The sequence below is a fragment of the Euleptes europaea genome, chromosome 12, assembly GCF_029931775.1.
Source record: "Euleptes europaea isolate rEulEur1 chromosome 12, rEulEur1.hap1, whole genome shotgun sequence".
Classification (NCBI taxonomy): domain Eukaryota; kingdom Metazoa; phylum Chordata; class Lepidosauria; order Squamata; family Sphaerodactylidae; genus Euleptes; species Euleptes europaea.
This window is the reverse complement of record NC_079323.1, coordinates 214,132-227,066: the sequence shown is the minus strand read 5'-3', so window position 1 is coordinate 227,066 and position 12,935 is coordinate 214,132. Positions and strand designations below refer to the sequence as shown.

The 12,935-nt window shown below is 58.5% G+C and overlaps 2 protein-coding genes across 2 annotated transcripts in view; both read left to right on the top strand.

The window, feature by feature from the left end:
* Positions 1-12,935, top strand: part of ILK (integrin linked kinase) — a 196,907-nt gene that overhangs the window by 124,010 nt on the left and 59,962 nt on the right. The window lies entirely within an intron of this gene.
* The window catches only part of DNHD1 (dynein heavy chain domain 1), a 58,504-nt gene that overhangs the window by 2,791 nt on the left and 42,778 nt on the right, over positions 1-12,935 (top strand). The window contains exons 6-17 of the mRNA XM_056858761.1: positions 74-230; positions 1,378-1,629; positions 1,775-1,918; positions 2,030-2,114; positions 2,225-2,484; positions 4,898-5,141; positions 5,229-5,386; positions 9,098-9,223; positions 11,314-11,590; positions 11,758-11,885; positions 12,296-12,494; positions 12,748-12,839. Of these exons, the coding sequence (XP_056714739.1) occupies positions 74-230; positions 1,378-1,629; positions 1,775-1,918; positions 2,030-2,114; positions 2,225-2,484; positions 4,898-5,141; positions 5,229-5,386; positions 9,098-9,223; positions 11,314-11,590; positions 11,758-11,885; positions 12,296-12,494; positions 12,748-12,839 (2,122 nt within the window). The remainder of the gene's footprint in view (positions 1-73; positions 231-1,377; positions 1,630-1,774; positions 1,919-2,029; positions 2,115-2,224; positions 2,485-4,897; positions 5,142-5,228; positions 5,387-9,097; positions 9,224-11,313; positions 11,591-11,757; positions 11,886-12,295; positions 12,495-12,747; positions 12,840-12,935) is intronic.

Genomic DNA, 12,935 nt, shown 5'->3' with positions numbered 1-12,935 from the left:
CCAGGCTCTCAGGGCAGGGGGGGCTGCTCCCAGCCCCCGGGCAGCCTGCTTCCTGCCTCCGTGTCCCTTACAGGCTCTTGCAGGAGCTGTGGACGGTCCATTGGCTGCCCCAAAACACCACCAAGTGCTACGGCTTTGTGGAACTGCAGCGAGGCCTGGCCCAGGAGAACAGCAATGCCCAAGACCTGCTCCACAGGTTCCTCACCCTCTGCTCCTCCATCCTGGAGCTGGTAAGGACTGCAGGAGCAGGGCTCAGGCAGGGTCTGCGAGGGGGCGCGGAGCAGGGGGCATTTCCCTCTTGTCAGACTGGCTCCGGCCAAATGAGAGCAGGTGGCTACTTGGGAACGGGCCTTTTTGGCAGCGCCCCCAAAGTACTTGAAGGGCTGCATATACCTGAAGGGCTGTCACGTAGAGGAGGGGGGTGAGTTGTTTTCTGTTGCCCCAGAAAGTCGTACCAGAACTAACGGGCTGAAATTAAATCAAAACAGTTTCCGTCTTGACATTAGGAAGAATTTTTTAACAGTTAGAGCGGTTCCTCAGTGGAACAGGCTTCCTCGGGAGGTGGGCTCTCCTTCCCTGGAGGTTTTTAAGCAGAGGCTTGATGGCCATCTGTCAGCAACACTGATTCTATGACCTTGGGCAGACGATAAGAGGGAGGAGGGCCCCTTGGCCATCTTCTGGGCATGGAGTAGGGGGTCACTGGGGGTGTGGGGGGGAGGTAGTTGTGAATTTCCTGCATTGTGCAGGGGGTTGGACTAGATGACCCTGGTGATCCCTTCCGACGCTATGATTTCATAAACTAGAGAAGAGGTGCTATCTGATGAGTGAAGCCTAACTAGCTAGGCTGATGTGAAGCGGGAACTCGTTTGCTTTCTGTGCTTCAGCTGTGGGCCACTGTAGCACCTGGTTCCTTGGTTTCCCCTTGACCTCCTAGTAGCCTTTGAACCGCTAAGAATTCTGCACTCTGTCCCCAAACCATGAGGAGCTGGGGTGCACACGTGCATGCGTGTGTGTGGCAGAGGTCAGTCACCAGGTAGTCAGATGTCAGGTAGTTGTGAACTGCCTGCATTGTGCAGGGGCCACAAGGGAAGGCCAAGGGGCAGCAGCTCCGGTGCACATCAGAGCCCGCCCCCCATCCCCCCGAGGCGGAGAGCCTCCAGCCTCCTTTCTCTCTCTCTCTGTGCACGTCGGTGCCTGCTTGAGCACCCGGGCCCTCTCCTCTCAGCCGGGAGGGATGACACCTGCCGGGCGCTGTTGGCACTTGGGGGGCTGGAGGCCTCTTTGGGAAGGTGCGGTCAGGTGTGCTTCACTGCCAGGTTCCCTGGCCAGCAGAGGGCTCGTGTCCAATCTCACAGGCACCTGAATTTTGCCGAGCAGGTGCGGGATGACACCTACAAGATGGTGGACGAGCTGCAGGCGCGGGTGCAAGGCCAGAGGCTCTACGTCACCAAGGAGTCCTTGTACCAGCAGCGGATAGAATCCGAGGGTCTGCAGCGCCGCCTGCGGGAGGCCGAGTCGTGGCTGCAGAAGCTGGGCTTCCTGGCCCCACTGGTGAACTTCCTCATCTGCCAGACCCTGGTCTCCATTGTGCAGGAAGAGGTCACCGCCTTTGTCACCCACACCATGCGGGTACTCCCTCCTGAGCTCTGGGAAACGGGGGGGTGGGGTGACGCTTTGGCGAGGAGCGCGGGGCAGAGCCTATGCACACGGGGAGGGGGGCTCCCCCGCATGGGCTTCTGCTCACCCTTCCTTGTGGCGTCTCCCCCCCTCGCAGGCAGATGGCACCAAGCGGAAGGCTGTCATCCAGGTGGAGCTGGTGTTTGGCCTGGAGGAGCAGTTGGCGCTCTTCCCCTCCCCCCAGGAGCTGGACGCCTGCCTCTTGGGGGCCCTGGATGCCGTGGTGGAGTCGGTCTTGCTGGTGGGTCGCTGGAGACTGCCGGTGCCTGGCCGCTGGTGGGGGGGGGGGGGCAGTCTGTGCTGAACGGGCAGTGGTCTCGGGGAGACCTTGCATTCTTTCCATTCCCTTCAGGTGACACAGATCGAGGCGCCAGGAACTCTGGAGAAGCTGCATCCGGCCACGTCTGAACATGAGGGAAATCCTGCCCAGCTGAACGGTGAGCCATACATGGGAAGGCCTAGCCTGGGCAGAGGGGTGCGGCCCCCCACCCCACCCCACCGCCCCCGTCGGGTCTCTTGCATGTGTGTCTGGACCTTCCTCTTGCAGCCACCTCAGGGAAAAGCCCGGCGCAGGGGGCGGGCCAGGGACTGCCTGAGCTGGTCCACAGATCTCCCCTGGAGGGGCTGGCTGGGGAGGACCCCCAGCTGGTGCACCACCTGGACCTGAAGGCGATGGGCGGCCTGGAGGTGGTGGGCCACCGGCTGCGTGGCCAGTACCCCTTGCTGTCCCGAGAGCAGCTGGAGAAGGACCTGCGGTCAGACGGCATCCTCCAGAAGGCTCGGGCCAAGCAGCAGGCCCTGCTGACGGTGAGAGCGGGTGTGGGGGGTGTCCGGCACTCGGGTCCGCCGGGGCTTGCCCAGTCGAGAGGAGGTCTTTGGGGAGGGGCCGTGGCTCAGCGTCTGAGCGTCTGCTTTGTGATCCGTGGCATCTTCCGTGGACAGAATTAGGTAGTCGGTGATGAGGATGGCCCCCACCTGACTGGTAGAAGGCAGCTTTGTTTCAGGAGGGGCTGAGGGGCTGCTTTGCTTATGGAAGGGTGTGGGTTCAGTCCCTGACAGCGTCTCCAGTTCAAAGGACCTGGCAGTGGCCAAGGGGGCAGACCCTGGAAAGCGGCTGCCCGGGAGAGGAGACGAGACCGCCCGGAAGGGGCCAACAGGGAGCTTCAGGTGCTCTGCCGCCCCTTTCTTCTCCGTGGGCCCCCTCGCGGGGACCGTCTTCTGCACTCAGAAGTGCAGAAGCTTGAGCCAAGTGGCAGGAGCTGGGCAGGCAGAAGCGCTCCCTTCTTATTTTGTCCCGGTCTTATTCACCCCTCCCCCTCCGCCCCACAATCCTTGCATGCTCAACGTCAACTGTTGTTGCTGCCCTGTTGCAAGAGAGCCAGGAGCAGACGTGGGCTCAATCAATAGAGCTTCCCTCTGGACAGTAGGAAGAATATCCTGACAGTTTGAGCGGTTCCTTGGTGAAATAAGGCTTCCTCGGGAGGTGGTGGGCTCTCCTTCCCTGGAGGTTTTGAAGCAGAGGCTAGATGGCCATCTGTCAGCAAGGTTGATTCTATGACCTTAGGCAGATGATGAGAGGGGGGGCACCTTGGCCATCTTCTGGGCATGGCGTAGGGGGTCACTGGGGGCGTGGGAGTGGGGAGGTAGTTGTCAATTTCCTGCGTTGCGCAGGGGGTTGGACTAGATGACCCTGGTGGTCCCTTCCAACTCTGTGACTATGATTCATCTATTCTGTGGCTACTAAGTTATGAGGCTGGAGCTAAAGGGAGAAACAGAAGCAGCCCCAGAGCCAGAAATGCTGGGCTCTGGGGCAGAGGTTGTCAGCGCAGCAGGAAGTGGAGGCCGGGCACCCGGGCGGGTTCTGCTGTTCGATATCGAGAGCGTCCTGCCCCTTTCCCTTGTGAGTGGCAGGGGCTGGCCCCTTTCCCGTGGGCGCTTCACCAGGATCGAGGTGGGCAGCTGCTGCTTGTCCAGGTACCCAAAGGCCCCAGCCCACCTGGGAGACAGGGGGCGCAGGACTTTCTGCAGGCATCGCCCACAGCCCTCATAAGGATGGCATGGGAGAATGCTGTCTCTGCTGCCACCCCTAAAGAGCGGGCCAGGAGGATAGATGTTCAGGTGAGCCCTGTGGCGCCAGGCCTGCGAGGGCTCCCCTAGTCCAGCATCCTGCTCATACAGCGGCCCACCGGTTGCCGTGGAGGGAGAGCCCGCAGGCAGGGCCGAGGGGCCGAGGCCTCTCCCAATGCCGCCTCCTGGCACGGGGGCTCAGCCTCTCCCCCCCCCACAATAGCCCGGAATCATTTTCCTTTGTTCAGAGGCAGCGGTAGCCACTGGTGTGCGGCCACTGAGTGAGGAGGAGGGACTCACTCCCACCCGCAAGCCTTGGGGGCATTCGGGTTGGAGACCTCCCCACCCCCCGCCCAGTGGGGCTCCGACGATCCAAGGATCGAGTCCCCCGTAGTCCTCAAGGGGGCCTGGCTGGGATTTGCCCTCAGGGCCTCCATTCCCCAGGTGCCCCCCGAACCCGGTGACTGGGCTGGGGAGAAATTGGAGGGGAAGGGGAGGCCAATCGTGGGCGAGGGGGTGGGGCCTTGAGGGCAGTTATATAAGCAGGGAGGCTGCCGCCTGCAGGAGAGGACCCCACCCTCACGTGAACACATGTGAAGCTGCCTGATTCTGAACCAGACCCCCCCCCCCCCCAGCTCAGTCCATCAGGGTCACTATTGTCTACTCAGACCAGCAGCGGCTCTCTCGTCCCTTTCACGGCAGATGCTGCCGGGGATTGAACCTGGGACCTTCTGCATGCCAAGCAGAGGCTCTACCACTGAGCCACAGCCCCTCGCCCGAGGAAAGTGGGCTGGGCCCACTGGGAGGGAGGCTTTGTCGGCTCCTCACCCCATCAGCATAAAACGCCTCCCCTCTTCCAGCCAAAGCTGCTGCTCCCCCCGGCGGCTTCTGCCTCCTGCCTTGTTCAGGGATCCTCATGGTAGACCAGTCACCCGGGCCCCACCCTCCCCAGGTGGGTGTGGGGAGGGAGGCACTCTGGGCCCGCCCCAACCAGAGCGATGGCACCTGGACACTGCCCTTGCCTGCCCTGGGGCTGAAGGGGGCAGGAGGGAGAGGGGGGGCATGTGGGGCAAGAGGGCTCCCGGGAGGGGATGCCCCTCTTAGACTTGTCAGCCTCAGACCAATCTTCCCTGCCTCTCCCCCCCCCCCCCAGGCTGCCCTGACGGAGACCCAGCATCTGTACCGCGAATACTCTTGGCTGGGTGAGTTCTACCACTTTGCCCACAGCTGGGGGGCCAGCCAGCTGGAGGAGATGAAGGGCTGGCCGTGCGAGGACTACGTGAACCGAATCGTCAAGCTGCGCACGTGGATGAGCCGCGTCAAGCAAGTTCCGCAGTCCGTCGTCACATCCAACCGCCTCTTCTTCGTGGACTGCACCGGCATCCACCAGGACATCTGTGCGTGGCGCAGGAGGGGGAGGGCTGTGGGGGAGCCTCCCTTTGCCTGCGCTTGCCCTCACCTGGCCCCTCCCTCTGTCCTGGCAGTGCCGCTGCTGGCGTCCATCAACGAGGACATCCTGGCTCTCTTGCTGAGAGAGACCACGCAGCGGAGCCAGCTCCTGATTGCCGAGATGTCCGGCGTCCTGCAGCTGTACCTGAACGTCAGCAGTGACATTTTCACCATCGCCAGGTGCTCCCAGAAGGTGCGCTTCCTCTGGCGCTTCCTGCTCCCAAGCAGGATGCCGAGGTGTGTCTCCCCACCCCCACCCCCCAAGAGTCCTTGGGCTGCTGTGTGGCCAGACCTGTGCAGCACCCTGCACAGAGGCAGCACCCTGCCAAGCGCGCACCGCCCCCAAGAGCGTCAGAGAAGAGCCCTGGAGCCTTTTAAATTACCAAGAGTCCAGCTGAGCGTGGAAGGCGCCTCTCCCCACCACTGCCAGACCCTCGTGCCTCTGGAGGGAGAAGGGCCTGCAAGTCCAACTCAGGACCCATAGCTGATCATGCCATCGAACCCTCCAGAACTCTTTCTTAGACTAGATGTTAAAAAAGAAACACTTTCCTATGCTAAAAAGTTCGCTTCGCATTGAACTGTAGCACTGCAGGAGATGGGGGTAGTTAGAACCTCCCTTTGTGCTGAGCTTGCTGCTTGAGAAGAATTTGTTGTCTAGGCAGGCATTCGGCCATGGGGTGCCCCCTCGACTACCTCTTTCTGTTGCTGCAAACTCATGTTTTATTTATTATATATTTACTATATTTATACCCCACCTTTCCCCCCAGTAGGGATCCAGGGCGGCTGGCATCATCCTGCTGTCTTCCAATTTATCCTTGCAACAACAACTCGGTGAGGCAGGTGAGGCTGAGAGAGTGTGACTGGCGCAGGGGCACCGAGCGAGCTTCCATGGCATGAGTGGAGATTTGAACCCAGCCCCCCCCCAAATCCTAGTATGACACTGTGTGTGTGTGTAAAGTGTCATCAAGTCGCAGCCAACTCATGGCAAGAGACTAACAGAGGTGGCTTTCCAGTGCCTTCCTCTGCACCGCAACCCTGGTATTCCTTGGGGGTCTCCCATCCAAATACTAACCAGGGCCGACCCTGCTTAGCTTCTGAGATCTGATGGGATCAGGCTAGCCTGGGCAATCCAGGTCAGGGCTGACACTCTAGCCACTATAAATAACCACACTGGCTCCCAGAACGAAGACAGCGGGAGCCTCCGGGAGGAGCCAGTGGCAGAAAGGCAGACCCAGAAACCACCCACCCGCTCAGGCATCTGAACCCCCCTACCCCCCCAACAGTCTCAGCCACAACGCCACACCCCCTTGTACGTCTCCACGACCACGGCAGGCTTATCACGGACCAGTGTTGTAAAAACAGAGCTGTTTGTTTCATGCTGGCCCCAAATTAATGGTGAAATTATCTCACTTTTCTAAGGAGGCTCCTCCTGCCTTTTACCACTCTCTCTTCAGCTCCCAGGATGAGGCCTTGGGGCTGGAGAATGCCCCCCCCCCCACTCAAAGCCCAGCATCATCCTGTGCTCATTTACTCCAAGTAAGTCCCACTTACTCTCAGGTAAATGTGCACTGGATTGGAAACCAAGCAGCGTGCCTTGCACACGGGTGGGGGTTCAGACAGCTGAGCGGGTGGGGGGTTTCTGGGTCAGCCTTTCTGCCACTGGCTCCTCCCGGAGGCTCCCGCTGTCTTTGTTCTGGCAGCCAGTGTGGTTATTTATAGTGGCTAGAGTGTCATACCAGGGTCAGGGGGGGGGACTTGGGTTCGAATCCCCACTCTACCATGGAAGCTTGCAGGGTGACCTTGGGCCATTCTCTCTCTCACACACACACGCTCAGCGTAACCTATCTCACAGGGTTGTTGTGAGGGTAAAATGGAGATGAGAAGAACAGAGTAAACTGCTTTGTCTCCCCATTGGAGAGAAGGGTGAGGCACTTATTTAATTAATTGATTTTTAAAATGTATATACTCGTAGAATGTTAGAGTTGGAAGGGACCTCCCGTGAGTGTCATCCCACCACCAAGTTTGGGTAATGCCTACCTATTAAGTCCTAGTATTCCTGTATAAGGACTTCAGGTTCCTTCTGCTTGTTTCCCATCCGCTGCACGTTAGTGTAGAGACGTCAGAATCCACAGTTTTTGTTCCTTCTCGTTTCTGTACTTACCCGCAAGTTAATGTTTCCTTGCATACGTGCCACTCCCTGCAGATCTTTATTGTTCTAATCTCTAGTTATTGTCATTATACTAGGCTTTAAGTGTTTGTCTTGCTCTCCCATAGGGTTTAGTTTCAAGCCCTCCTGATCAGGTTTGCAAGGCTCTCACCAAAAACATTTTCTCCTACCTCATGAGTTGAAAACCATCTCCTGATAGAACAGCTTCATCTCAAAAGCATAAGCCATGATAAAAACAAACAAACAAACAAAAAAACACCTTTCCTGACGACACCATCTACACAGCCAGCCATTTATGTGCAGTATTCTTCTTTCCCTTGCTCAGCCCCTCGCCTTTCTCCCTGGCATCCCAGGCACAAATGAGGCAAACGAGTAGGGAGTGTTCTGCTGCTTAAACTATAAACTGGATTCCAGGGCACATATCCTTGAAATCTGGACGCCCTGATCTTTTGCTTTGGCAAGGGGATGGTGGTTGGGACACCCCCCCCCACACACACACCCCCTATCAAGGCATGGGCAAATGCAGCACCAACCCTCTTTCAAAGGCGGGTGTGTGTGTGTGAAACCCATTAACATGGTTTGCCAGTGAAGATGCATGGATCATGCTGGATTCTGACATGCAACACTGCGGTTTACTACGGAGATGGGAGACTTCAGGAGACACGGGGGGGGGGCGCCCGGGGTGTGTGGGGGCAAACAGCTGAGGAGGAAGCTGACAGAGGATGCAATAGAGGACACGTGAAGGCCTGTGCAGCGGCAGGGGCAGTGTTTTTAAAAAGCTGGCTTCATTGTCACCATTTCATAGGCCAGCTTGCAGGCTGCAGAGCTGCCCCAGCCCGAGGTCCTGCATCCTTTAAACACTTAAGAATTGACAGTTAATTGTGACCCTTTTGCAAAGGTTTTTTCTTTTCTTTCGCAAACAGAATTTCTCAAATATGCTCAGATTTGGGCTCCAGTTGTAATATGCGTCAGGCATTAGAAGTGTCCGATGCTGTGTCCTAGCCGTCTGTGGATCACTTTGGCTTGGCTACTGCAATGGATGTCGACAAGATCCTGGAGACTGAAAGCCGCCCTCAGCCCTCCTGATCCCTGCCCACCCTGGCTATTGGGAACAGATCAATGACCCCTGCACCCCCCGAAGTTATTGTTAATCCATCCTTGACTAAGGGTGTTTCTCCTCAGCCCCTGAAGGAGGCTCTGGAGGAGACTTTTGTGGCCAGTGACCGTCCAGTCCCTGACTGGCCCTTTCTGGGCATGATAACGGGGAGAGCGGCGTCAGGTCTTCCTGGATGACGCACCTGCCTTAGAACCCCCTTCAGTGGGGCCTCAGGCTGAGCTGTGGGTTGCATAGAGGATGTCGGCCGTTTCAGTTGGCAATCGCCGTGTGAATGTAGACGCAGGCTGTGCTTCTTGGTTGCTGTGATGGGATGTGGTAGACAGGCCTCCCTGCTGAGAGGTCTGGAGGCAGAAGCAGCTACCGAGGGGTGTCCTCCGGGGCGGTCGAAATCGTTCCTTATGGGCTGTATCCAGAAGGTTGCTGCGTGGCTGTTCTGAAGAGCCCAGTTTTCACCCCCGCCCTGTGCCACTTCAGCCTTGCTGTAAAGCCCCTTAGAAGTGCTGTTGCCTAGGGAAACATGCGGTGGGTCGGGGGCTCTCCCATGCCAGCAAGACATTCCCCCCCCGCCCGCTGCCAAGAGTTCGACCCACTGAGAGTGGGCTGTGGTTGCTTTTCTGCAGCTGGAGCAGTACCAAGGACAGATGGCTACACTGCAGGAGTCTGTGGACTACGTACGGTCCCTCAACGAGGTCATCCACCAGTGTTTCCGCCCTCTTAGCACCAGCGAAGAAAGCCTGGAAAACTCGGTGAGGGTTGCATGTTGGCAGTTGGGGGGGGGAGGTGCTACTGCTGCCCCCCCTCATAGAATCATAGAGTTGGAAGGGACCACCAGGGTCATCTAGTCCAACCCCCTGCACAATGCAGGAAATTCACAACTACCTCCCCCCCACACCTAGTGACCAGAACATGACCAAGATGCCCTGCCTCTCATCATCTGCCTAAGGTCACAGAATCAGCGTTCCTGACAGATGGCCATCTAACCTCTGCTTAAAAACCTCCAGGGAAGGAGAGCCCGCCACCTCCCGAGGAAGCCTGTTCCACTGAGGAACCGCTCTAACAGTTAGAAAATTCTTCCTAATGTCTAGATGGAAACTCTTTTGATTTAATTTCAACCCCTTGGTTCACACTCTGTGTGAAAGGGCTGACTAGAGGAGATGGTTCAGTGCCACCAAGTTACCTTGTGTTGGCCATATTATCAGTGCCACCCCCAAAAGTGCCAGGAAAGCCCGTTATCCTTTTGGGTTGTCGTGCCTAGGCTAGCTCCTGGTGGTGGGGCCACCCACGTGAAGCTTCCTTCTGCTGAGACTGACCCTCGGTCCATCCAGGTCAGTCTTGTCTACTCAGACTGGCAGCAGCTCCCCAGGGTTTTATGTAGAGGTCTTTCACATGACCTCCTGCCTGGTCTTTTTAACTGGAGATTGAACCCGGGACCTTCTGCATGCCAAGCAGATGCTCTGCCTCAGAGCCACAGCTCCCCTCCCCAAGGGTCTTTACTGATGGCCGTTGAGGGTAAAGCTGACATTGGAAGGGGGTGGGGAGAAGAGGTTTCCGCCTGGCAAAAGGCAATAGGGGGGGCACTAGGCTTCCCTACCCTGGTACTTGCCTGGCTTTGGCCTGCTCAGTCTGTGTATCTGCAAACAGAGAAATACAACACACACTCTGAAAGCCCACCGTGGCTTCCATCTCATCAGGAGACAGGAAAAGTCTGGGGGGGGCAGCCCCTTGCTGAGCAGAAAGCAGCCCTCTCCGCATCTAAGCAAGGGACGGCTCTTGGGAGGCGCTGCAGAGAAGGGAGGGAGGGGTCTCACTGGAACCCCCACTGGAAGACAGACAACCCTTCTGGCTGGTCTATTCCCAATTGTCCGTTTATTTTATTTAAATAGTTTGTATGCTACCTCTTCAGCGTACCTGCTTGAGGTAGCTTAGAAAATGAAACATAAGTAAAAACATAGCGCAATACAAAATCCACAATTCAAAAACCCGCATTAAAAACCCAGCGAGGGGCATAAAAACGTCAAGAAACCTCAAGCAGCTTAAAAAGAACCACAAAACCGTTATCAGGCCCCCAAACAGACTGTAAAGTGAATCTAAAAGATGCCAATGATGTTGTTCAAAAGCCTCAGAGAAAAGGGATGCCTCGGCCGGAGCAGGCACCCCGGGGAGGGCGTTCCACAGGCCAGGGGCTGCTGCTGAAACAGACCCACCTCGGGGGTGGGGTGGGTGGGAGTGCATAGAGAACAGGGCTTGAGGGGTATGTCGCCTGGAGGAGGTGGTCCTTCAGCTCCTCGATTGCTGCTCCTTGAGACACACAAGAGCTCATGCAAAGGGCTACGGCTCAGCAGTCACGCCTCTGCCCGGCATGCCGGAAGTTCAGTCCTTGCCGTCTCCAGCAGAGACCTAGTTTGTGCTCCGCAGGCCGGCCAAAGAAGACCACCCTGAGCCGGGCGCGCTCGCGCTCAAACTTGGATAAGGCAGTTGCATCTCTGTGTGGAGCGATCATCTCTCCGATGGGCTCCCATTGAGCGGGGCTGTGGGGCAGGAGGTCCTGGCTCTTAGGTGGCGGAGAAACGGAGCAGACCCGGCCAAGCGAGGGTCCCGAGTCTGAACGGGTGGCTAGCACACTTGCAAGGGCCAGGTTCTCACAGGCTGGTCACTCCTCTGCACCCAGGAGGCGGCTTGCAAGGCCCGGCTTGCTAGTAGGGCCTGAGGCTTTGTGGTTGGGGCAGCTGGGGTCCTGAGCAGGCCAGGAGGGGGGTGCTGTCCTGGGTTCCCGGTTTGTACGCTCCTGCTTTGGCTGCTGCCTAGCCGCCCTCTGAGCCCTGGGCTTCCCTCGCAGCTCCTGGACACCTGGGACACCTTTGTGTACCAGCAGCGGGAGGTCTCGGACTACATCGTCTCCCGGCGCCTGACCATCATCGCGGAGCTCAGCAGCTCCCTCCAGAAGGCCATGCGGGAGCTCCAGGAGGTGCTGGCCACGGTCACGGTGGGCCGTTTCCGGGACCCTGCCCAAAACCCTCGCGCTATGGAGGAGGAGCTGCACAAACTCCTGCACCACTTCCAGGAGACGGTGGTGCGCACTGCTGAACTCTGCCGTTCCCAGCGGATCCTGACCGGTGAGGGGGGGGGGCAGGGCTGGGCTGGGCTGGGCTGAGCTGAGCTGGTCACAGACCTCCCCTCTCCTCTGCCCAAGTCCATGGCGTCCCCTGCCGCCTCTTTGTGATGGGTGTGTGTGTGTGTCTGTGTCTGTGTGTGTGAGCCCGGGGTCCCTCTGCCTCCTCAGGGGAGTGCATGGACGTCTCCTTCGTCACTGCGAGACAGGGGGTCATCGAGCTTCACGTGTGCATCTGGCAGCTCTTCCGCATCGTCTCCGAGCAGATTACGGAGTGGAAGTGCCTGACTTTTTTCAAGGTAAAAGGGCAATGGGGGGGGGGGCGTGTTGTGGGTCAGCCGGACTTTCAACTCCTGGCCAAAAGGAGCGACCAAGGCCTTCCCGGGATCTTGGCCTCCTGGAGTACCTGGCTGGGCAGCTGTGGGGAGACGGGGTGGATCAGTGGTCTGGTCCGTTTACCTCTGCTCTTCTGACGTTCATCAGGACAGTGCTTCCCCCCACCCCACCTCCAGTACCACCCCTGCTCATTGAGGCTTTCCCCCCACCCCAGCTGCTCTTCCTCTGCCCCCTCTCGCAAGCAGCCGGGGACTCCAGGGATATCACTCTGCCCTTACACGTGGGATCGGGAGGAGGGGGGATCTGGTGCAGAGCAGAGGGGGGGCTGCCGCTGGTGACCCCACCCTGGGCGCCGTCCCTCTTTTGCTGGCAGTTCAATGCCACGCAGGCCATGGAGAAGACAGACGAATGGCTCAGCGAGGCCGCCCGCCTGGAGGGCAGCCTGTCCACCAGCCACCCGGTCCTGCAGGCGTGCGTGTGGGCCATCAAGAACCTGCAGAAGTACCTGCCCTTGCTACAGAAGCTCGGCAGCCATTTCATCAAGGTCGGCTGCTGGAAGGAGATCTTTGCCGGTGAGGCCGGGACCCCGGGGATTCTGGCAGGCCCTCGGTTCATCACCAGTGGGGCCCCCTTGGCTCCCAAGCTCTCCAGCCTTGGGGGGGTGTTTCTTTTGTGGGCCTCTTCCCTCTGCTAGGGCTGGAAGAGCAACACCACGGCATGCAGCATGGGGTGGGGGCTTGGGGGGCACTAAATGAAGGGGGCGGGGCAGAAGGGCAAGCGTTGGAGGGTTCAGGCCGGTTGATGTCTGCCTCTGCTCCCCTCCAGTCATGGGTGCCAAGTGCCCCCTGAACATGCAGTTCACCCTGAGTCAGCTCCTCGCATATCCCCTGTTGGAGCACATCGACAGCATCTTGCGGGTGAGCAGTGTGGCCTAGTGGGTGGGGCAAGCTGCACGGCAGCAAGGAGACCCGGCTCTTTCTCCTGCCCGCCCAAGCCCTTTCTGGGCTGCAGAA